The sequence below is a fragment of the Squalius cephalus genome (assembly GCF_949319135.1).
Source record: "Squalius cephalus genome assembly, chromosome: 8".
NCBI classification, from domain to species: Eukaryota; Metazoa; Chordata; class Actinopteri; order Cypriniformes; family Leuciscidae; genus Squalius; species Squalius cephalus.
The window spans coordinates 28,123,743-28,148,756 of NC_137129.1; the positions used below are offsets into that span (position 1 = coordinate 28,123,743).

A 25,014-nucleotide genomic window follows, 5' to 3' on the forward strand; every position below is an offset into this window, starting at 1 on the left:
AAGGAATAACACAATGTAAATACAAAAAAAATAAACACATAAAATTAAGATCATGTAAAAGCAATCCTAAAATAAAATGTTTTAAGAAGAGATTTAAAAGTTCCAGAGCTTAGGAGCATAGACAGAAAATGCTCGGTCACCCCACTTATGAAGCCGTGTCTTCGGAACGACCAAAAGACCACTCTGAGAGGAGCGCAGATTGCGACGTGGTGTGTAAGGGATTAATAAATCAGTCAAATACTGAGGTGCCAGATTGTGCAGAGGTTTATAGGCCAGCATAAGGATTTTAAAATCAATACGGTACCTAACAGGTAGCCAGTGCAGGGACTCCAAGACCGGGGTTATATGGTCCCTGGCCCTGACCCCAGACAGTACTCTAGCAGCTGAATTTTGAAGATACTGCAATTTATCCAAAGATGATTTAGATACCCCAGCTAGAAGACCATTGCAGTAGTCAATGCGCGAGAAGACAGAAGAGTTGATCAACTTCTCAGCTACCGAAAAGGACAACATAGGACGAAGCCGGGCTATATTTCTGAGGTGATAAAATGATGTCTTAACTGTATTCTGGACAAAAGGCTCAAATGACAGTGTGGCATCAAATATGACACCCAGATTTTTTAATTTGGTCTTAAACTCCAGTGCAACGCCATCAACAGACAGAGTAGGAGACCCAACCTTTCGCAGTTGATGTGGAGATCCAAGGAGCATAACTTCTGTTTTTGAGCCGTTTAGAGACAGAAAATTATTGGACATCGAAATCTTTATCTCAGCAATACAGTTAGAAAGATGCCCAACGTTCACTTGCTGACCCGGTCTAGTATGTATATAAATCTGTGTATCATCAGCATAAAAGTGATAGTTAAGGTTGTAGTAATTGACCAAGTGGATAGATGTACATACTAAAGAGTAGGGGACCCAAGACTGACCCTTGTGGAACACCCGTATAAACAGAGCCAACTTTGGACCTATAACCACCCATAAAAACAAATTGACTGCGACCAGTGAAATAGGACTTGAACCAGTCAAGAACAGTCTCTGACAAGCCAAATACATGTTCGAGGCGATTGAGTAACAGTGCATGGTCAATAGTGTCGAAGGCTGAACTGAGATCCAAGAGAATGAGAATGGACGTGGAGCCGGAGTCGGAGGCAATTAGTAAGTCATTAGCGACTTTCACCAACGCAGTCTCAGTGCTGTGTAATTTTCGAAATCCTGATTGATGAGGCTCAAATAGTTTATTTTCAATTAAGTGTTTGTTTAATTGGGCTGCAACCACACCCTCCAAGATTTTAGACTTTTCTAGTATCCTGGAAAAGGGACATTTCTTTTTTGCTGAAAATGACCCTTCTCTACCTTTTCTTAGGTAAATGTCTTTCAGATTTTCTAAGAGGCATGTAAACTACTTTCAACTGAACAAACCCATCCTTCAGTTACATTGATTATGTGGTTAATCCTCGTTGTAATAATACTCTAGATCTAATATTATCACATGGAATCAGTGTTGATGCCATTGAAATTCTACAGCAGAGCGATGACATCTCAGATCTACCATAGTACTGAGACAGCTCTTATTAGAGTCACAAATGATTTGCTCTTATCATCCGATCCTGGTTGTATCTCTCTATTAGTGTTACTTGATCTTAGTGCTGCATTTGATACTATGGACTACAACATTCTATTAAATAGATTCGAAAATTATGTTGGCATTAGTGGAATTGCATTAGCATGGTTTAAATCATACTTATCTGACCGTTATCAGTTTATAGCAGTAAATGAAGAGAAGTCTTATCGATCAAAAGTTCAGTATGGCGTACCACAAGGCTCAGTACTTCCCTTTACCTCTGTACAGATAAAACATTGTCGTTTTATCTGTACAGAGTCACCACGTGCACCTTGGAACCTATTTCCGGGAGTGCGTTCTTGAGCCACAAGGCACTGTTTTGTGCGGATGGACGGCCAAAGTGCGTTCAGGGTTTTCTGTTAGAATGGTGTTATGTTAGCGGCCCCTAAGTTAATAACTAATTATCTTCGCAACAGAAGTGATTCAATCAATCAAAACTAACTTTAGCTGGACTATAACTTTATCCTAGAGCTGCTGTAAAGCCTGTAATTTCCTATTATCACTGTAAAGCTGCTTTGAAACAATTCATATTGTTAAAAGCGCTATATGAATGAAGGTGACTTGACTAACTAGACAGAAAAAAAGGACATAGAAAGGTGTGGTAGATTTTTTCCCTAAACCTAACTACGTCCTATAATATTTATACTCTAGCGCGTCTACACATCGGTGTCGGCCGAGTCTAACCCTAGACCCTAGCGCGTTTACACATCAACGTCGGCTGGGTGCTAATCCTATACCCTAGTGCAGGGTTTCTCAAACTCGGTCCTGGAGGGCCACTGTCCTGCACAGTTTAGCTCCAACCCTGATCAAACACACAAAGCTGTGAGTTTCTAGTGATCCTGAAGACATTGATTAGCTTGTTCAGGTGTGTTTGATCAGGGTTGGAGCTAAACTGTGCAGGACAGTGACCCTCCAGGACAGAGTTTGAGAAACCCTGCCCTAGTGTGTCTACACATCGACGTCGGCTGGGTGCTAATTCTTGTCCCCCTAACTAGCTTACTTCCTGCGCAAGAATAATCGACAAACAGACTTCCGCAAATGTCCTCTAAATGTCCTCTAAATGCTTTAATCACGGTCGGAGGATCTTTCGAGAAGTTCTTAGAGAATCTCCCCCAAGAAGAAGCAAGGCCGGGTGATCTCAGACAAATTGCATTGAGAATCCCATCAGCTAACATAAATAGAACAGTTTTTATAGAATAAGGAGGTATGGCAAAAAATGTCATGCTGCATTACATAATTTCCCCACAATTTGATTGGTTTTCAAAGACAAACCCTTCTGTTACTAGGTAAAGCAAACTTTGTTTTAATGATTACTTCATTGTTAATCACAAGGTTCAAACTTAATCATCTGTCTAGTTTCATTTCCCATATTTGTAATTTTTACACTCACACAACCAAAGTAAAAGGGGTATGGCAACACAACATACAACATTCAAAAACACAGGACAGAACGTTTTAGTAATTTGTGTTTTAAAGTGTTATGTTAGGCCTAAAAAGAGAAATAAGGTTAGATGTTAGAAACATGGTTAGTTTAATATACAGTTTACTATTTTATCTATTAAAAATCCACCACAAAGGTCATTTATTATAACATATCTTCTAATGCGGCCTCTTAAACACTGCAACAATTATTACTATTATTTTTATAGTGCAATTTATGTCATTGGAACTGTGGCGAGCAGGACGAGGGCCGTGGGAGAGCGGCACGAGGCCGGTGGCGTAATTACTGATGAGCGACACCTGCGTCTCGTATCTCTCACTGTCGTCGCTCCTCCTTTATGCTTCCGCTCATCCGTGAGAGATACGAGACCGGTGCGTTGCGCAGGTGTCGCTCATCTGTAATTACGCCACCGGCCTCGTGCCGTTCTCCCACGGCCCTTGGCCTTGTCCTGCTCGCCACAGGATCCATTACCGAACCTATGGATCCCCTTGACGAAGGGTGAATTATTCAGCCAATTACAATTGAATTATAAAAACCTGATAATACCTGAATTATACAAACTAGTTTGTTGCCCTTACAGCTCCTCATGTATAGGCACTTCCTCTTCCTCATTTACTGTGATGTTCAGTTCATCTTCAGTTATCTTGCCATCTGTGTTGCGATCTTGATTTTTGAACATGTCCTTTAGGACAGTGTCACTGTCTATTCCTGGATGTATGCGGCCTCTGCCTTCAGCCACCTGTAGCATAATGAAAGCTGAAAACTGCAGAAGAAAAGAACAAAAAATAATCGGTAAGCAGATGCAATATACATGCATGTCACAAGTCATACCAGTCACAGAGGTCTCTGTATTTTCTCTTCAAATGTGTGTGATAGGAGGGAGTCTGTTTAATTGTATGCTGACTTGATTAGACATTTTGTGTTCTCGAGTCACCAGGCACTGTTGTTGTGCAAATGAGCGAGCCAGAGCGCATTAAGGGTTTTCTGTTAGAATGGTGTCATGTCGACAATAAATTTATTCTAGAGCTGTTGTAAAGCCAAAACAATCTCTGTTACATTAATTTACTATTATCACTGTAAAGTTGCTTTGATACAATCTATATTGTTAAAAGCGCTATGTAAATGAAGGTGACTTGACTTGACTAGATCGCTACAGACTGGGCCATTGGGCCAATCAGAGCAGAGCAGGCTCTTGGATAGGAGGGGTTTAGAGAGACTGATTCATCCATCGAGTCGTTTGAGAATCATTGAAAAATGTGGTGATTGCAATGTATATTGTGAGAAAATGAAACAGTTTTTTGACTTTTAATGCATGTAAACCATTTAAATCTGTAATTTTATACACAATTAAATGCGATCATTTTCCATTTGTACTCTGCCAACTAATGCAAAATGTCTTCTGTTTTCGAGTACAAATGAAAAGGATTTGCATTTATTTGTGCATTAAATTACAGATAAAAATTACATTTAATTTGTGCCTTATATTGTGAGCTCACATAGCTGTAGCTTATATACATTTGAGGGCAATGTTCATAAAATGTGACGCATAACAAATGCATTCATTTTTTTTAAAGTTTTTACGCCTCTTTAATCATTTCCAAATTTAATCATGTTGTATTTACCCAAATGTTCAGCGATTTGTATATCTATCTACTCTTCACTATGTCACGGTTCATAAATTCATTGTTTCCTTCTTGTCTCGTGTAGCTGTTGTTTTGTGTGTGTGGGTGTGTGTGAGTGGGCGTTACCGCTCAATTCCGGCAGATCAGCGATCCAGCTGATCTCATTCATCATCACCAGCTGCAGCTCATTCACACACCTATAAAACCTCACCGCATTCTCCTCTCTTTGTCAGATCGTTGTTTATGTCTCTCGTGTGTGATCCCGTTCCTGTTGGCGTTCCTGTTCGCGTTCCTGTTCGTGTTCCCGTTCCTGTTTCTCGTTCACTTTGGATTACGTCTTCACCTGGATCATCACTTCTGCACCACTTCACTTCACGGACATCTTTGCTGACCATCCAGTCCCTGTGTCACCAGTTGCTTCTCACCATCGGACTATTTTCATCACTTTCAATAAAAGTGTTCAATAAAAGAGTTTTACTTGCATCTTTGCTTCTGTCCCTTTGTAACCATGACAGAACGATCTGACCAAGCTAAGGAAGCAGCAAGTAATCCTTCATCATTAGAGACATTTGTCAGCACCAGCATTCAACGTATGGACCATCAAGAAAGGAATCTCAACGATACAGCATGAGCAGTTCAAGCGCTGGTGTTGCAGGTGTCCGAGCTCACCCAGCAACTTCAACTTCTGCGAGGTCCCGCTGCGCCACCCACACCGCCCGTTCCCCCCCCACCACCGGACAACGCTTCCCAGTCAGAGCCCCGCCTTCCAGTACCAGAGTCCTACGCAGGTGAGCCCAGTTTTTGCAGAGCGTTTTTAACTCTCTGCTCGATGCATTTCTCCGTGCAACCCAGGACTTTTTCCAGCGAATCCGCCAAGGTCGCGTTCGTCCTCACGCTACTAACTGGGAAGGCAGCGCTATGGGGGATGGCGGAGATCTACGCCCTGGACCTGCCCACGTCCCTCAACAAACTTATCGAACTGGCTCTTCGAGTAGACGCACGACTATCCCGTGTCGAGCGACGGATACTGCCCAGCCGAGGGGCGGGAGGAGCCGAGAGTCAGCGGTCCAGCGGCGAGGATGCGGTCAGTCCCGTCTACGATCCCGAGCCCATGCAGGTTGGGCGAGCTCGGCTTACTCGGGAGGAGAAGGAGAGGCGGAGATCCCAAGGGCTCTGCCTATACTGTGGAGCATCGGGACATATTACCTTCAACTGTCCAGTAAAAGGGCAAGCCCGGCAGTAAGTATGAGGCTACTGTCGGGTGGGATCTCCGCCGAGAAGACCTCATCAACATCTACGCTCCTCCCAGTAAGACTAAGATGGTCAGCCCACGAGCACGATTGTCAAGCACTGGTGGATTCCGGGGCCGAAGGTAACTTCATGGATTATTCATTTGCACACAAGTTTCAAGTTCCCCTCCTTCCACTCACCCGCAAGATTGAAGTTCACGCACTCAACGGCCAAGACCTACCCAACATCTCACTCACCACCGGACCCATCACGCTCGTCACGTCAGGCAACCACACTGAGACCCTTTCATTCTACATACTGGACTCCCCCCTCGCACCCATTGTTCTAGGACACCCCTGGCTCATCACCCATAACCCCAAAATAGACTGGCAACAACGAGCAGTAGTGGAGTGGAGCACTAAATGTCATGAGTCCTGTCTTGTCTCTGCTTGTTCGTCTGTTTCTGTCTCTGTGTTTCAGGAGGAGGCAGTGGATTTATCTAACGTGCCCGCGGAGTACCAGGACCTGAAGGAGGTGTTCAGTAAGTCTCGGGCTGCGTCTCTTCCTCCGCACCGTCCCTATGACTGTGCAATAGATTTACTGCCAGGTACAACTCCGCCTAAAGGCAAGTTATATTCGCTTTCTGTTCCAGAGAGGGGGGCCATGGAGAAATATATTTCTGACTCTCTAGCAACGGGGTTCATCCATCTTTCCTCTTCTCCAGCGGGGGCGGGGTTCTTTTTCGTGGGGAAGAAGGATGGATCTCTGCGACCTTGTATTGATTAGTGAGGGCTGAACAGCATCACGATAAAGAATACTTATCCTTTGCCGTTGATGTCTTCAGCCTTCGAGAGGTTGCAGGGAGCGTCTATCTTCACTAAATTGGACTTACGTAATGCTTATCATTTGGTCCGCATCAGGAAGGGGGATGAGTGGAAGACTGCTTTTAACACCCCCAGGGGGCACTTTGAATACTTGGTCATGCCTTTCGGTTTGTCCAACTCCCCAGCAGTCTTCCAGGCACTCGACAACGACGTGCTGCGAGATATGGTCGACCAGTTCATATATGTCTACCTGGATGACATATTGATTTTTTCATCATCTCTCCAGGAACACGTGCAGCACGTCCGGCGAGTGCTTCAGAGGTTGCTAGAGAATGGGCTTTTTGTCAAGGCGGAGACATGCGATTTTCATGCACAGTCTGTTCCTTTCCTAGGTTACATTGTGTCATCTGAGGGAATACGTATGGATCCTGAGAAGGTTAAAGGAGAACTCCGGTCAATTTTAACATTGAGTTCATTTTTTTGTAAATTTGGAGTGCTGTCAGTACAGAGAACAACGACAAAAATCGGTGTTGCCTACATCGTGTTATCCTCTTTTTAAAATTTGCACCCTGTTGACTTCAATGGGGCAAGTTTTAAACCTGCTTTTAGCTTCTTAACATCCTTGATGTGTCATTACAAGTGCACCAGCCATGTGAGTGATTCCTTTAGAGTGAACGCGGGTGAATCTGACTGCAGTAGATGTGAAAGTTATTAATAAAAGTGATGTTATTTCAGCCAGCGCTCATACCTGTATTTACATCCTGTTTTCGGCTGAAGTCCACAGTAGTCGATTGTCGAGTTCGGGCGCATGATCGTACGTACTAAACCTATGCGCGTGAACTCGACAATCGACAACTGTGGACTTCAGCCGAAAACCGAATGTAAATACAGGTATGAGCGCTGGCTGAAATAACATCAGATTACCCCTGATCCTTCACGTCAGTTCGTGGTGGAGGTCGATGCGTCAGAGGTGGGGGTAGGTGCAGTGATATCCCAGCGTTCTCCCACAGACGACAGAATGCACCCATGCGCGTTTTTGTCCCACCGTTTGTCCCCTGCCGAACGCAATTATGACATTGGTAACAGAGAGTTGTTGGCAGTCAAGTTAGCATTGGAGGAATGGTGCCACTAGTTAGAAGGGTCGGGGGTACCTTTTATCGTCTGGACCGACCACAAGAATCTGGAATACATTAAAACCGCCAAAAGATTGAACTCCAGGCAGGCTCGTTGGGCACTTTTTTTTCTGACGTTTTGATTTTACTCTCTCGTATCGCCCGAGTTCCAAGAACATCAAACCCGATTCTTTATCGCGCATTTTTGACCGTTCCGAACGCCTGTCTACTCCCGAGTGCATTTTACCCGAGAATCTATTTGAAGAGTTCGGTTGCAAAACGCGATAAACGCCATTTTTTGACATTTGGATTTTATTATTGGAAATCACTGTTCAGATGTACCTTAATCTATGTGTGAATTGCTGCCATTAATAAGATTTAAAAATGTACATTTTAAGCCTACTACAAAATGTATTTTTTCACAAAACGCGATATCCGCCAGCCCAGTTTCTTTACAAAGTGCGATATAACGGTTAGGCTATAGAACGTTCAGGATGCTGCGCGAGCTCAGGATGTCAAGCGAGGAGAGAGTCACCACCGGTGAAGTGCTCCGATTTGCTCAGTGATTTAACGATAATATCAAAACATAAAACATATATTTTTAAAAAGAGGATTCAATAGGCTAACTAAAAAACGTTTACCATTTAATTGTTTATACTGTAGGCGGCGAGCTGTCAGTCACGTAGGCTACGTCACTGATCAACAGCTGTCTGTCAAGCGGGTCGCACACCGGACGCGCAGCTCAGCGCCGCGCCGCGCAGCGCCACGTCTTTTAAATGCGAACACATTATTCTCTATGAGAGTACACACACCGGCGGTGTCTGTCCGCGGCGCCCAGCAACGGCTCAGGACCGTTTTTAAAATCCTGCTGCGCCACAGCACCATTTACATAGTTTTATATTAAATTTACATTTATGTGTCTCAAATCGTAGTTAATGTATATACGGACTTAACCCCGTGCTGCAATATACATTTAGTTTTAAATTTATTTACAGAAATCAGAAAATTGCTGATGCTAACGGATTTTCAGGTGAGAGTTGTCCTAGACGTGGCGCGGCGCGGCGATGAGCTGCGTGTCCGGTGTTGCGACCCACTTCAGAGTCAAGCTAACGTTATGTAACAAGCTACAAGTCGTTTATCTAACTAACTTAATCTTACTTATCTAAATTGTAACTAATCACAAATAGTCCGAAGCTGTTTAAGGATGGTTGAAACGATAAACATCCTGCAGTTTGTCTGCTCTGACAGCTCAGCTAGCCAGGCAGCGCAACGGGTTTTTTTTTTTTTTTTAATGCCCACTGTCCCTATGTGAAGCACAAGCACACAGACGTCCGTACGTTGTTATCCAACCTTTTCATTCAGGGACTGCCCTGGATTACTGGCACATGCCATAGTCACATTATGTTTATTATGGCATTATGTTTTTTAATATTATTTACGATTAATTGATCAATTATTGTTAATTTTCCCACTGATGATCCAAAAGATTTCTTCAATGGTATTACAGTAGTAGAATATAGCCTATGGTGGATATATAGCGTTTTGCAAAAAAAAAATTAAAAAAAAATGTTATGTTGTGTATGTTCTGGCCAAAACTAACTCAGAATCTTATTATTATTAATCAATCTTTGTATATACTATTCCATATATTTATGATGTATTTTTTTAAACCAATTTAAGATGTTTGACAATGTTAAGATAAATATGTTGCATTTTGGCATGGTTTTTGACTTATTTATGAACTATTTATGGACATAAAATTAAATAAAAAATATCGTGGATTTGAAGAATATTGTGTCCCTGGCCTTCACTGAGCTCAAGTAATAGTTTAATGTACAAAAAATGTGAATGAACTTGACTGTTGATGTCTTAAATAATAATGTCAAATAACCAACATTTCTCAAAATGGATATATCTCGTTTTGCAACGAAACTCTTCATTTGTCTCCACACTCGTATGGGAGGTCGAATCGAAGGTCAAGACAGCCTTAGAAGGGGTAACGCCCCCGGTCGGTTGCCCACCGAATCGTTTATTTGTGCCGGAGGGATTAAGGTCTGACGTTATTCAGTGGGGGCATTGTTCCAACGTGGCTTGTCATCCAGGAGTTAGTCGCACCAATTTTCTGGTTAAGCAGCGATTCTGGTGGCCACGTATGGCTAATGACGTTCACAATTTTGTGTTGGCTTGCTCAGTTTGCGCCACTGGTAAGACTTCCAATCGACCCCCTGATGGGCTACTTCAACCGCTGCCGGTCCCTTCGAGACCCTGGTCCCACATTTCGCTAGATTTTGTCACCGCCCTCCCACCCTCCCAGGGTAACACGGTAGTTTTGACCGTGTTGGACCGTTTCTCGAAGGCGGCTCATTTCATTCCCTTGCCCAAATTACCCTCAGCCAAGGAGACAGCGTTGACGGTCGTTAATCACGTCTTTCGCTTACATGGCCTCCCGACAGACGTGGTTTCCGACAGAGGACCCCAATTTGTGTCCAAATTCTGGCAAGAGTTTTGTAAGTTATTGGGGGCGACTGTCAGTCTGTCCTCAGGGTTTCATCCCCAGAGCAATGGTCAAACTGAGAGAGCCAACCAAGATTTGGAGAGAACATTGCGATGTCTGGTCTCCAAGAATCCTTCCTCATGGAGCCAACAACTGTCTATGGTGGAGTACGCCCACAATACGTTACCAGTGTCATCTATGGGCCTATCTCCGTTTGAGTGTAGTGTAGGTTACCAGCCACCAATCTTTCCTAGTCTGGAGTCCGAAGTCGCAGTCCCCTCCGCTCATGCCTTCGTCCAGAGGTGTCATCGCACTTGGACTAGAGCCCGCGAGACTCTACTCCAAGTGGGAGCGCGCACCAAGGCCAAAGCCGATCATCACCGGTCTAGGCCTCCCATATACGTCGCTGGTCAAAAAGTGTGGCTTTCTACAAAGAACATTCCTCTCCGCTCCGTTTCTAATAAACTTGCTCCAAAATTTATCGGCCCGTTCACTGTCACCAAGATCATTAGTCCGGTGGCAGTCCGCCTCAACCTCACTCCAGTGTACAGGAGAATTTATCCCATGTTTCATGTATCCAAAATTCCTGTTCCTCGTTCACTTCGGATTACGTCTTCACCTGGATCATCACTTCTGCACCACTTCACTTCACGGACATCTTTGCTGACCATCCAGTCCCTGTGTCACCAGTTGATTCTCACCATCGGACTATTTTCATCACTTTCAATAAAATCTGAGTTTTACTTGCATCTTTGCTTCTGTCCCTTTGTAAGCATGACACACTAGGGGACAATGAGTCTCCCTCGGCACCTAAGTTTTTTTCACATTCTTGATTGATTTGTGAGGGGGATGGCCAAGCTTTGGTCAATGTGACTTGCCACACACACACACAAACACACACTGTCTGCTCTTGTCTATGGCTCGGGTTACATTCTTTGGATTATTATCTATATCTCTTTGCGTCCCGACGAAACTTGCCAATTCAAGAAATTAACGGAATGCATAGCTGATATAAAAATTTGGATGATTAGTAATTTCCTATGACTTAATTCTGAGAAAACAGAGTTTCTAATGATTGGACCAAAAACCTCTGCACATTCTAACCTAGAATACTGCCTAACAATTGATGGCTGCTCTGTCAAGTCTTCGTCGTCGGTTAAGAACCTGAGTGTGCTCTTTGATACCAATCTTGAAAGCCACGTTTCTAGCATCTGTAAAACTGAATTCTTCCAAATATACTGTATCTAAATTACGACATATGCTTTCAATGAAAAATGCAGAACAGTTAGTTCATGCATTCATGACCTTAAGGCTAGATTATTGTAATGCACTTATGGGTGGTTGCCCTGCACGCATAATAAACAAACTACAGCTGATCCAAAATGCAGCAGCTAGAGTTCTTAATAGAACCAGGAAGTATGACCATTTTAGCCAGGTTCTGTCAACACTGCATTGGCTCCCTATTAAACATTGTATACTTTTTAATATATTGCTGATTAGTTACAAGGTACTAAATGGTTTAGCTCCCCAGTACTTGAGAGAGTTCTTAACGCATTATAGTCCTTCACATCTATTGCGATCTCAAAACTCTGGCCCGTTGATAATACCTAGAATATCAAAATCGACTGCTGGTAGTAGATCCTTTTCCTATATAGCACCAAAACTTTGGAACAGTCTTCCTAACATTGTCCGGGAAGCAGACACACTCTGTCAGTTCAAAGCTAGATTAAAGACACATTCACATTCACATAATAGATTATAGAATTCTATAATTCAATGTTAGGCTACATAGATTAGGTCAGCCGGAACCGGGAACACTTCCCATAAATCCTGATGTACTCGTTACATCATAAGAAGAATGGCATCTACTCTAATTTTAGTGTCTTTGTTTATCCCGAGGTTTTCCCACAGCCTGCCGGATCCAGGCTGTATCCAGATCTGATGAAGGACCTTCGCCTGGACCCGATGACAACGCAGTGCTGAAGTGCCAACTAGTCTCTCCCTATGAAGGATCCCTTTATCACTCTACAGATAAAGCGTTGTCGGGAAAAGTCTGTGTAGAGAGAATGGTGTCGTCTTAGCTGCCCCTAATTTAATAACAAATGATCGTTGCGACGGAAACGAATCAATCAAAACTAACTTTAGCTGGAAAATAACTTTATTAAAGAACCGCTATAAAGCCAAAACAATCTCTGTTACCTAAATTATACGTTAATCTCTGTAAAGCTGCTTTGAAACAATCTACATTGTTAAAAGCGCTATATAAATGAAGATTACTTGACTTGGATTGGCATTTTTAAACACTTCCTTAACATCAGCTATGCTAACATCGGGTACCAGGGTATCTGTAGATTGTGACTGTATAGGCTTAGTCTCACCCATTTTGACTTCAAAGCAGACAAAGTGATTTAACTTTTTTTATTTTTATTTGTATGCTAATGAATCACATTTGCTGCTGAAGTGGCCTTCAATTTTCTGTTTATAGGCTGATTTTGCCAGTTGATTGCCCTCTTCAGGTTGGACCTGACTGTTCTATGCAGTTCAACATTACCAGCCCTGAGAGTCATGCTCTCTCAGCCAAAGCATAAAATCTTGTCAACCATGGTTTATTATAGGAAAACATTTGATACGTTTCTCTACAGTGACATTGTAAATGCAGAACTGTAGATATGACAGGACTGTAGATGTATGGTCATTTATGCTCTCTTGTACAAATAAGTCCCACTGACATTTTAATCTGACACTGTTAGCTTTTAATCTAATCTAGCGTTTCGCTAGCCTGTTAATTGCCATTTGTGCACAACGTCTCTTTTCTCTCTTGCGCTCTATCCTTTATGAGCTCATCAAACAAATGTGGTAAGTCAGAATCAATCAACAAACATGCTTCTCTGTCAGCGGCAAGGGATTCACATGTAATAATTGCAGGAATATATTTAGGATGACAGAAAATATTTCAGAATTAGAGACACATATCCAAACTTTAATCGAGGTAATAAGAACGCAAAGGCTTTAGATACAGCTTTGAATTTAGCTAGCTTAGAGAGCCCAGTAAATTGGTTGGTTCCGGTTGCAGAGACCCCAATGCAGGACAAATCGTCGCTATTTCTTTCTTAGCACTGCATTTGACACTATCAACCACAACATTCTTTTGAATAGGCTCGAAAACTACGCTAACATTAATGGAATTGCATTGGCATGGTGCAAATCATACTTATCTGATCATCATCAATTTGTAGCAGTAAAGGAAGATCTATCATATCTATTATATAAGATCAGTATTGAGTACCGCAAGGCTGAATTCTATTTGGCTGAGTTCTATTTCTAAGTTCAGTTCTGTTTGTGTCTTTGTATGGTCTCATTTCTACTACGGCTAGATTGCTTGCCTCTATGTTGGACTTAACCTGTGTGGATTATTAAAGATGACCTGTTTACTCATCTTCATCTTCGTGTGTTTACACAACCTGATCGTTACAGTTAGATTGTACAGATTTACAGCAGTGATTTATATGATTTTTTTAGTTATGCAGCTATATGTGAGTGTTAATACTAGAAACAATTTTATCCCATACATATGTAGATTACCACATTAACACACAATGTGGGGATGGATAAATAAATAATTGGATTTTTAATACCTGATGTCACAGTCATAGTCGTATATGTTAACCTGTTGACACTTATTTAGGCCAAATAGGAACCTTTAAAAACTATAACATAGGCCTAAACAGAACCAATAGGCCCTTATATTGTATTAACAGGTAAACATGAGTTTGCCATTAAACATTTTATTTGCACTTTGCCGTCACCAAGTGTTCGTTTTTTTTAAACAATAAATCTATTCTGTGTCTTAAGTACAATAAAACATTAGCCAATAGATCCTAACTAAAATTACCATGGTAAACAGAATAAAATAAGATAAGAGTTAGCACTTAATATTTCTTTAATACGGCCAAATATTTCACAAAATTGTACATAAAGGAATGTGCATGCTCAGGCTTGAAACGTCTACGCCAATAAAATTGCTGTATTCTAAACCAATTAAATTGGGGGTGGGCGGAGGGACACGCGTTGCCCTGCCTCATAGTCCAGACTGCACTCTGGAGAACTACCCCATTCAGGAAAAGCACTGCTATGATTCTGCTGCTGACTTCTTTGAGTTATTTTCCTCCAAGCCTCTTCTTTAATACATCCTCATGAGGGAAATAAGCTGTTTTAGGGAGGCGAGGATTTGCTTTTCAAGCAAATGAAGGGAAAAACAGTGTGGTCGGGGATGCGGAAGAATAACAGTGACGGGACAGGTGCACCTCTTTCAGAATGGTCCAGACAGCTGTACATAATAATAAAAACGCCTCTAATGTGCACTTGCGGAAGGTAAACAGCACACACGTTGTTGGAATGGTCTTGGCATTGGCTAAAAGTTTTGTAAAAATATTTACTACAACGACAATAGCTGGAAAATATGCCTCTCAAGACGTCACAAAATCCGACAGCACTGCTTAGATATTATAAGTAAAACTGCTGCACTATTTTGAAAAATAAACTTTGGTGACAGGCCCAGCTGTTTGTGAGAGTGTAATGTATACAATCTTATAGTTTTACAAAAATCAATGGTGCACAGATTGCATAATTTCTTGAAGAACAATGATGGAGAGCAGATCATTCAGGCAAAATATGATGTAAACAATGGACAATATATCAATATTTCATGCATTTAACGTTTTTGTCGACAAAAAGTGCAGTTGAATGTTTTTCAATGGTTGATACCTCAATAGTTGTCATGGACATTTTAACCAAGTGTAACAGACTGGATTCATCTCGTGATCGCTATTTTATAACAAAGGTATGGAGTCCTGTTTTGATTCTGCATGTTGTCATTTGCACTCTCTACACAAATTACAATATTACTTGCTAAAGCATTTATATTGTAAAACAAACACCGTAGATTGACACTAAACCCTTAGAACTTTCAAATGATGTATACTTTGTTATCATTCTTAATATTTTTAGACAATATTCTATATAGTAAATGTATACCATGGTAAACAAAGTGACGTCAAGCCCAACGTCAGGACAGTTAGCATCAAGAGGTTAAGTGTCAGGGCCTTTAAGACCAAGGGGCCTCAGGCCATATATTAGGGGGAGTTTGGCTCTTTTTTTTTTTTTTTTTTTTTACTTAACCTCTAAGTGTATGTTTTAAACATAACAGATGGACAGATTATCCAAAGCATTTTTTGTCCTTTTGATCAATAAAAAAGTAAGGTCTATGGTCTGGTCTATTGCTTTTCCCTACATTAGAAATATAACCGTGAAAAGACCAATTAAAAAGATGGGAAAGAGACATGAGATTTTAAGCATGGCATATATAGTATGGGACTTTTATCAATAAATTGGATCAATAGCATGAGTGCAATGTTCCTTCACATTGTGAAAGCAGAATAAAACGAAAACAAAAATAACCCAAAGTGCTTGATAAAATTAAAAGAGCTATTGCCAAATAAATTCTTGTGATGTCAATGTCACATAAAACCAATCAAACATTAAAATATTTAACCCTTTCATGCATGAATTATGATATCCTCAGTCAGGATTTTTTTCCTATGTGTTTTTATTGCTCTTAGGGCATGAAAAACAAGAATTGATTTTTATTTTATTTTTTTACAAATTTTTCAAAGAGATCTTCAGATGTCCACTTGAGTGGACAGCATGCATTTATGGTTTAAACTGAAGATATACTGTATTAAATAAGACAATAATCAAAAAGATAAAGTATGTGAATTTAACGAACTAATCAATACAATTATATCAAATCATGTGAAAACTATAAAATATATACAAAAAATTAAAATGCAAAACATTGCAAAGGCTTCATAAAACTTCATACAAGTTGCACTTCGCGTATCTATGATATCAGAACATGAGGACGTGATTCCATCAGAATTTTCTACAGCCTGTCAAGGTACAACTGTGGAAACCACTCAGATGCTCCCTCCAGTGCACCAGAGTATGGAGATTTACCCTTATTAGATGATAATTCTGATTATGTTCAAGATGGACATGCACATTTCTATCATAGCCCTCCTCTGAGAAAACCTAGCGATACGTTTTTTTCAATCTCATCTGAAATGATCAGTGTTGGGGGTAACGCATTACAAGTAACATGCATAACCCATTCAGATTACTTTTTTGATGTTACAAGTAAAGTAATGTGTTACAAGTAACATACATTACCTAATCAGATTACTTTTTGATCTAACAAGTAATTAACTACAAGTAATGTGCATTACCTAATCAGATTACTTTTTGATGTAACGAGTAAAGAAACGCATTACAAGTAACATGCATTACGCAATCAGATTACTTTGTGATGTTATGAGTAAAGAAACGAATTACAATAACGCATATTACATAATCAGATTACTTTTTGATGTTATGAGGAAGGAAACGCATTACAAGTAACATGCATTACGTAATCAGATTACTTTTTGATGTTATGAGTAAAGAAACGCATTACAAGTAACATGCATTACGTAATCAGATTACGTTTTGATGTTATGAGTAAAAAAACGCATTACAATAACGTGCATTACGAAATCAGATTACTTTTTGATCTAACAAATAAAGTAATGCATTACAAGTGTCATACATTATGTAATCACATTACTTTTTTCGATGTCAATGAAAATTACTTTCTAATAATACAAATACATTTATTTACAGTAAAAAAAGTCACTGCAGATTAAGTTTTTAAGTTTTAAATTTCAAAAACAATATTCACATTATAATTATGAATTGTAGCTGAAATATAGCAGTTGATGCATGACGTCCACTACAGTGGACATGTGATTAATCAGAGTTTTCTCTCAATCTAAAATCAAAACTTGGAAAATTTTACTGTGATATGACTCATTAGATATTGCTTGATGCTGCAATATTTTTTTTACCTACAAGAGTCTCCTAGATTAGAAGGAATGGGTGGATATTCCGGAGCAATTTGGCATGTCTGACTGACCCTTGGCCATCTTGGTTTGGAGGGGGAAAAAATCGAAATACAAAGGCTTGCCACTTGGTTGCAATTTATAGGATGATGCACAAGGGTCCAATGAAGAGATTGATGTGCAACTTTGCCATAAAAACCTGTGCAAATTCAAGAAAATGCATTTTTAATAGCTGTCCACTGTAGTGACCACTATGCGTGAAAGGGTTAAAGTCAAGTAAAAACAGAATTAAATTTTTAATTTTAGCAACCCAGGTCATCAGAGTGTTAGACAATTAATATTTATAGTGCAACCTCTGTGCACACACTTACCTTCCATGCAAAGTTTCTTATGGTAACAAAATGATTACAAACTTGCCAAAATAACCCGTGAACTGGGTTGCAAATTGACTGGGTGGTAAATGTTTGGACATGTCAGTATCACAAGAATGCCCAGTAGACTAGATGCTTCGTTTTTAATTACATTTATTCTTAAAATTCTGTAACATTTTATGTTAAAGGGATGGTTCACCCAAAAATGAAAATTAGCCCATGATTTACTCACCCTGAAGTCATCCTAGATGTGTATGACATTCTTACATTCTTCATTCTTCCGGCAGAGCTTTCAGTCATTATGTTGTGCATCAAGTTCAAGTGTTACTCGTTTGGCGTAAGTCAATGCGTACGGCCATCTGCTGGAAGCTAGTTACTTAAGTCGATAAAGTTTTAAATATGGATATTTTTCTTACACGAACGCATCACTTCACTTCAGAAGACCTTTATTAACCACCTGAGACATGTAGATCACTTTAATCATGAATAGATGTGCTTTCATGGACTTCCAGCCATTCACTGCCATTATCAAGCTTGGAAGAGCCAGGAAATGTTTTAATATAACTCCGATTGTATTCGTCTGAAATAAGAATGTCATATACTCCTAGTATGACTTCAGGGTGAGTAAATCATGGGCTAATTTTAATTTTTGGCTGAACTATCCTTTTAATACAACCTCTGTTTGTGGGGGGCCTAAATGGGGTCTCAGTCCATGGGCCGCTCAGTTCTATATACCTAGAAAGAAATGGTTCAACATTAATTAGCCAGACAGCAAAAAAACATACCTCCTCCAGTGGTACCTCCTGGTCTTGGTTCATATCCATGACAGGAAACAGTGGCTCAGGACTGTCCTGCAGCCAGATGAACAAAAAGCCCTCAGGAACACCCTTCTGCAGCTGTAGTAGTTCCAGCTCAAACAGCAACACTGCACTGCTGGGTACACCCAACGCTGGAGGAATGGAGAGAGAAACAGACAGACAGAGGGGATCAGGGAAACCTGCGATATCTAAGAGACCAAAACCTAGACGGTATACCATACATAAAGCCAGTACTTATTTTGCATACCATTGTAGTTATCGTGGCTATCAGTGGGCAGTAATGATTTAACACTAGAACTACCGGAATTCCATAACTACTAGAACGACCATAGCGGTCATTCTGACCGTTCATACTTTGACGTTCATATGGCCGTACTGAACGTCATTTTCGTCATGTAATATCTATTGTACATGTTAACCTTCTCTTTTCCAATGAAGCTTTTAATTCCTGTCATCATAGCCCTTAAAACAAGCACAAAAGAAAGATTGCCCCGACAGGTGCTGCCTCTATTTGAGGAACATTTTGCATCAAAATAAAAAAAAATGTCACCGCACTCACCACGTGAATAGACATGCACAAAAGTTAGGAAACGTCAAAGCTTCATACAGTTAGTACAGCCCTGTTTGTCAATAAGTTCAATAATCAATACAAAATCTAAAAATAAATGGATCTACAATGATAGGTAATGATAAACAGGACACACAATTTTAATTCAAATGAATGTGAAAATGTACACACACAAACAGGCAAAGAAAAAAAACATGAACATTAGCTAAACAAGAAAACGAACTGCTTCAGAACGATTCGTTTCAGTGAACAAAAAATATTAACGAACAAAATCAGGTTAACTGCCCATTTGAACGGCGCAAACATACCGCATCATTGACGCTTACGCACATTCCACACAGGTAAACACCGCCTTTCGCTTGCAGCTCCCACACACGTTGTGACATTTGATAGGCTACATCTCCTTGGTTTTATTTTGTTTGCAGTTCCTCCAGTTGTATGGCTTTTGATTCCATGTGGTCGGAGTGAAGTTCGCTCGCCAGTCGTATGATGAAGTCCCTCTGCGAGACTTCCAATGTAGCGGACTTATGATATCTATAACGCGTGCGGTCAAAATGACCGTTATGGTAGTTCTAGGTAGAAATAGTCAGAACTGTTGTGTGTTTAAGTTATTACATTGTAAAATTTAAAAACGGTCAAAATGACCGCCTTGGGAGTTCTAGTGTTAAGCTATTTACATATGAGAGTGATGTAGAAACAAGGTGTTGTTGTTTATGGTTTTTTCAAGTAACATCACAACAATTTACATTAAAGTAAATGTACCATGACTTTCTCACTAACCGCCCTCAGTTTGTCAGACTCTGTCTCACTCTCTACCTCTCCTCCACCCTCACTCTCATCACCGGTTCCCCACAGGGATGTGTGCTGAGTCCACTACTCTACTGCCTCTATACAAATGACTGTATCCCCACACACTCCTCCAATCACATCATAAAATTTGCATATGTCATCAGTGATCAGTGACTAAAAGAGTTAGCTGGCCTGGCACGAATTCCAGGCACGATTCATCGACCGAAAATGCATGCAGGTCCCCTACCATCTTGACAGAGGCCAATGCAAGCAGGAGTCTTTAACGACATAATTGTTAACTCGACTGACTGCAAAGGCTCAAAGGGAGGTCTCTGAAGTGATAAGGTCTCTGGGAGGTCAGCACCAGAGATAAGTCCCAAGAGGGTATGGAGGGGACGCAAGGCAGATTCAATCTCCTCGCTCCCCTAAGGAACCTGATGACCAGGTCGTGCCTTCCCATGGATTTCCCATCCACTGCATCGTGATGTGCGGCAATAGAGGCAGCAAACACTTTAAGGGTGGAGGGAGACAGCCTTCGCTCCAACCCCTCTTGCAGGAAAGAAAGCACGGTCCTGATCAAGCATCTTCGGGGGTCTTCTCTATGAGAAGAACACCACTCAACAAACAGGTTCCACCTCAATGCGTAAGCATGCCTCGTAGAGGGTGCTCTTGCAGAAGTGATGGTGTCTACGACTGATTGTGGTAGATTACCTAGAACCTCTGCTTCCCATCCAGGGACCAGACATGAAGTTTCCAGAGGTCTGGGTGCGGGTGCCATATGGTGCCCCGTCTCTGAGAGAGAAGGTCCTCCCTCAGAGGAATGGGCCAGGGAGGGGATGACGAGAGGAGCACAAGCTGTGTGCCAGTGCATCCGTGCCGAGAGTGCCCTCGGTTAGGGAATAAAACATCTGGCAATGGGACGAGTCCGATTGGCAAACAGATCAATATATGCGACTCCAAAGTGGTCCCAGATCAGCTGAACCACCTGGGGATGAAGTCTCCACTCTCCGGGGGCCATATGCTGTCGTGAGAGCTCGTCGGTGGCACGATTGAGCAGGCCGGGGATATGAGTGGCACGAAGCAACCTCAGATGCTTCTGACTCCATAAAAGGAGGTGGCGGGCGAGTTGTGACAAGCGATGCTCTTTTCCCAGTTAACCCGAAGACCCAACTGGCTGACATGTTGGAGCAACACGTCCCTGTGTTCACACAACTGTTCCCGAGACTGAGCTAGTATCAGCCAATCGTTGAGGTAGTTAAGGACACGAACACCACGCTCTCTCATGAGAGCAATGGCCGCGATCTTCGTAAAGACGCGGGGCGACAGGGCCAGCCCGAAGGTTAGGACTTTGTACTAATACGCTCAACCCTCAAACTTAAAACGCAGGAAGGGCCTGTGTCGCTGCAGGATGGAGACATGAAAGTACGTGTCTTACAGGTCAATCGCTGTTAGCATCTTGAACGGAATCTTGTAAAGGGCCCGATTCAAGACACGCAGGTCCAAGATTGGTCTTAACCCACCACCTTTCTTGGGTACAATGAAGTAGGGGCTGTAGAAGCCGTACTTCATTTTGGCTAGGGGAACTGGACCTATCGCATCCTTCACCAGTAGGACTGCAATTTCCGCACGCATGACAGGGGCTCTTTCGCTCGACATCGAAGTGAAACAAACGCCTCTGAACATGGGTGGACGCCGGCCGAACTGAATCGTGTAGCCGAGTCTGATGGTGCGGAGAATCCAGCTGGATGGATTGGAAAGCACTTTCCAGGTTTCCAAAAACCGTGCTAGGGGAACCAGAGGCACCACATACATACCTGGGGTGGGGCAGCGAAGTGGAGAGCAGGGACCGGGATCGGATGGCCCGGGGGCAGTCCGGAGCGGGGTCTGAGTGCACATTGCAGCACTGACCTGTTTCCACTGGTCAGCATTGGGTAAGGGAGAAGGCGTAATCGGGTCCTTGGACCGTACCCGTCTGCCGGCTGGCAACACAAGAGAGGATCAATGGTTGCGAGGCTTTACAGGTTCGCACACCATCAATCTGACCCTCTTGGAACCCAGGAATAGAGGAATTTGTTCTTCTGACAATTCGGTAACCACTGAACCAGGAGCCGGCGGTGTAACAGAAACCATCTCAAGAACTCCTCCCCCCATCCCTTGCTCTTGCCAACTGGTTTGGCAGCGTCTGATACAGGCTGGACGGTCTGCCTGTGGCTAGCTCTCCGCTGAGGCCTGAGTGAAGGCTGCTGCGGTGGCCCAGCGGGAGCATGAGCGGCAGCAGGGGGGCACCCTCGGCAACGTGCAGGTGGAGGAACTACCACCGGCGGTGGGGTGATGGCAGCAGCAGGCCGCCGGGCCAGGATGTGTTGGACATCCTCCATCTGCTCCTGAGCAGCAGAGAACTGTTGGGCGCAGTTCTCCGCCGCGTCGCCGAACAACCCAACCTGGGAAATTGGGGATTCCAGGAACCGAACCTTGTCCGCATTCGCCATATCAACCAGGCTGAGCCAACTATGGCGCTTCTGAACCACCAGGGTGGACATCGCTAGACCAATCACACAGGCCGCAACGCTTGTGCTCCGGAGAGCCCAGTCAGTTGCAGTGTGGAGCTCACTCATGAGCACACGGTCTAGACACCAGCCACCATAGTCACATGTTTGCCGGGAGCCAGAGCGCCTGACATCAAAGCAAATTTAAAAGTGCTGGCTAATGCTAATCGTAAATTCTCTAAAATTATTATTCATTCTACTTTTTACAGGACCTACTCATTCTCGTAATCATACTCTAGGTCTAATATTATCACATGGAATCAATGCTGATGCCGTTGAAATTCTGCAGCAGAGCGATGACATCTCAGATCATTATTTAGTCTTGTGTAAACTTAATTTAGCCAAGGCTGCAAAGTCGACTCAGTGTTACAAATATGTTAGACCTATCATTTCTGCCACTAAAGATTGCTTTATTAATGATCTTCCTGATCAGTTTCATCATCTCAGCATCCCAGATAGCCTAGAAGAACTAGATATTGCGACAGAAACTTTTAACTCTCTCTTTTCCAGCACTTATTATTGCTTATTTTTCAAACCTATTAGAAGAAAATAAACAAAACCCTAGGTGTTTATTTGAAAGAGTGGCTAAACTAACGAAAAATAAATCTTCAACCCCAGACGTTTCCAAGCAGCACAGCAGTAATGACTTTATTTATTTATTTATTTAACCCCCTGAGGTCGGCAATCACGCCGGCGTGATCTGCTCGTTTTTTTTTATATCAGTGCAAATTACTCTGTTGATTTTGATTTTACATACTTGTATTGTACATCATTCAAAACTGTTAAATGTCTTCTTTTATTTGTGTACACTCATAATAAAAACAAAATGTTGTGTTTTCCGTAAAACAAAGAAAATAAACATGATGCACGTTCTGCCGTCTCTCTCAATGTGAAACTCATTCTGAAACGCGACAGAAAATGACCTGTAACTCAGCGAATGTTTGTCACACAGACTTGAAACGCATGTCTATACAACGCTTGGAATCTCTATTTTTAAAGTATGTAAATTATATAAAAAACAAATATTCTATTTTTAAGTAATCCATACGAAAGCAGCGGCATGTACAGTTTCTCAAACGCGTCCTCATTAACTATAATGTGACCACACCCACGCGCGCACGAGCGATTGACATGCAAATGATCCATGCGGAGAAACGCAGACCTATAAACGCCCTCATCACCTCAAAACAAAGAAGCAGAGACTTCGTAACTTACTCTTCTCTGCTTTCATCGAGTTTGGACGAATGTAAGCTGTGCTGTGCTGTGCTGTTTACCTTGAATTTACCTCGGATTTACCTCAGAAGAACGCGATTTGAAAATGAGAAGATTTTTAAGGTAAGACATGTTAAACTGGTCGTGCCAGATTAAAATGTATGTTATGAAATGAGTTTGGAGTAAAAACATGAACTAAGCCTAATGTCATATATGTAGACAGAAACATGAAATGTGAAATGTGAACTAGAATGATAGGCAACCTTTCAGTGCTTGTATAGCCTACGTGTTCAACACGAGGATGTTTTTATATTCTAATAAAACACAGCATGGTAAAAGTAGGCTAATATATATATGTGTGTGTGTGTATTCTGTACATTTTAAAAAGCTATTTTAACCTGAAAAATCTAAAATATATTCCCCAAATTGTGCAGCATTTCTCTTGATATCATAATGTTCACAGCTGTTTTGTTGTTGTTGTTGTTTTTAGAGGAACAAGATGCCACTGAATAAGTCCTGCTGACTTCAACATTCACATGAGTCTCCATACATGAACATGCTAAAGTGAAAAATCAAACACCATGGTCATGAAAGGTATGTAGCCTACTATGTTTCAGGAATGGCACAAAGGTGTGTGACAGTTCAAGTCTCTGTCTTTAGTTCAGTGTGTTAAATAATGTGTTTTTTTTTTTGTCATTATGTTGTGTTGTAAATACATTAAAAACAATTAAAAAGCCATTCTTTTTTAAATCTCCTCATTCTTTGTGCAAGGTTGCTCAGAATGGCAGGGCCTGATAGCTCCTAATAGGGCCATTAGGGAGTGTCTTTTGTCTTTCTCAGGTGAGAAAAGCTTACATAATAATGAGATGTCCACGCCTCTTGCATAGAGCTTTCTCACACAAAACACGTCGTAAAATTTTTAAATCAATATATTGTCTTCTCTGAATGAGCAGTCAGGATGATTTTCACATAGTTTTGAAGCAAATATTCTGGGCTACGTCATACAATTTTCAAAAGTCTTATGAAGAAATAATCAGTATGGGTTTCATGAGCTTATTTCAGTGACAATTTTTTTTTGTTTTTTCACAAACCACGCATAAATGTTATTATCTCAAAACTACAAACTTTTATATACATGCTGCTGATATATTATTGTAGCAGAGTTTGTGCTGAATACAGTGTAATCAGACTTTAGCCATGAAAATGTCACAAGTAACAGAAATAAGCACAAATGTCAGAGCATGTCAGAACACCTCCAGGCCCAGAAAACAGCTCAGACCTCAGAGGGTTAATTAACTTCTTTACTAACAAGATTGATAATATCAGGGAGAAAATTATAACTATGCAACCGTCTATTACAGTATCGCATCAGGCAGTGCATTGTAGTCTCCTTGAAGAAAAATTTGATTCATTCGTTGCTATAGGAGA

At 41.5% G+C, this 25,014-nt stretch overlaps 1 protein-coding gene across 2 annotated transcripts in view; it reads right to left on the reverse strand.

The window, feature by feature from the left end:
- Window positions 1-2,277: 2,277 nt before the first annotated feature.
- Window positions 2,278-25,014, reverse strand: part of fkbp10a (FKBP prolyl isomerase 10a) — a 400,035-nt gene continuing 377,298 nt past the window's right edge. The window contains exons 9-10 of one of the 2 annotated variants that reach the window (XM_079878975.1): window positions 18,439-18,602; window positions 2,278-3,828 (exon numbers count right to left, since the gene is read on the reverse strand). In XM_079878975.1, the coding sequence (XP_079735101.1) occupies window positions 3,640-3,828; window positions 18,439-18,602 (353 nt within the window). In that variant the 3' untranslated portion in view covers window positions 2,278-3,639. The remainder of the gene's footprint in view (window positions 3,829-18,438; window positions 18,603-25,014) is intronic. The other variant, XM_079878976.1, reaches the window with a different exon arrangement.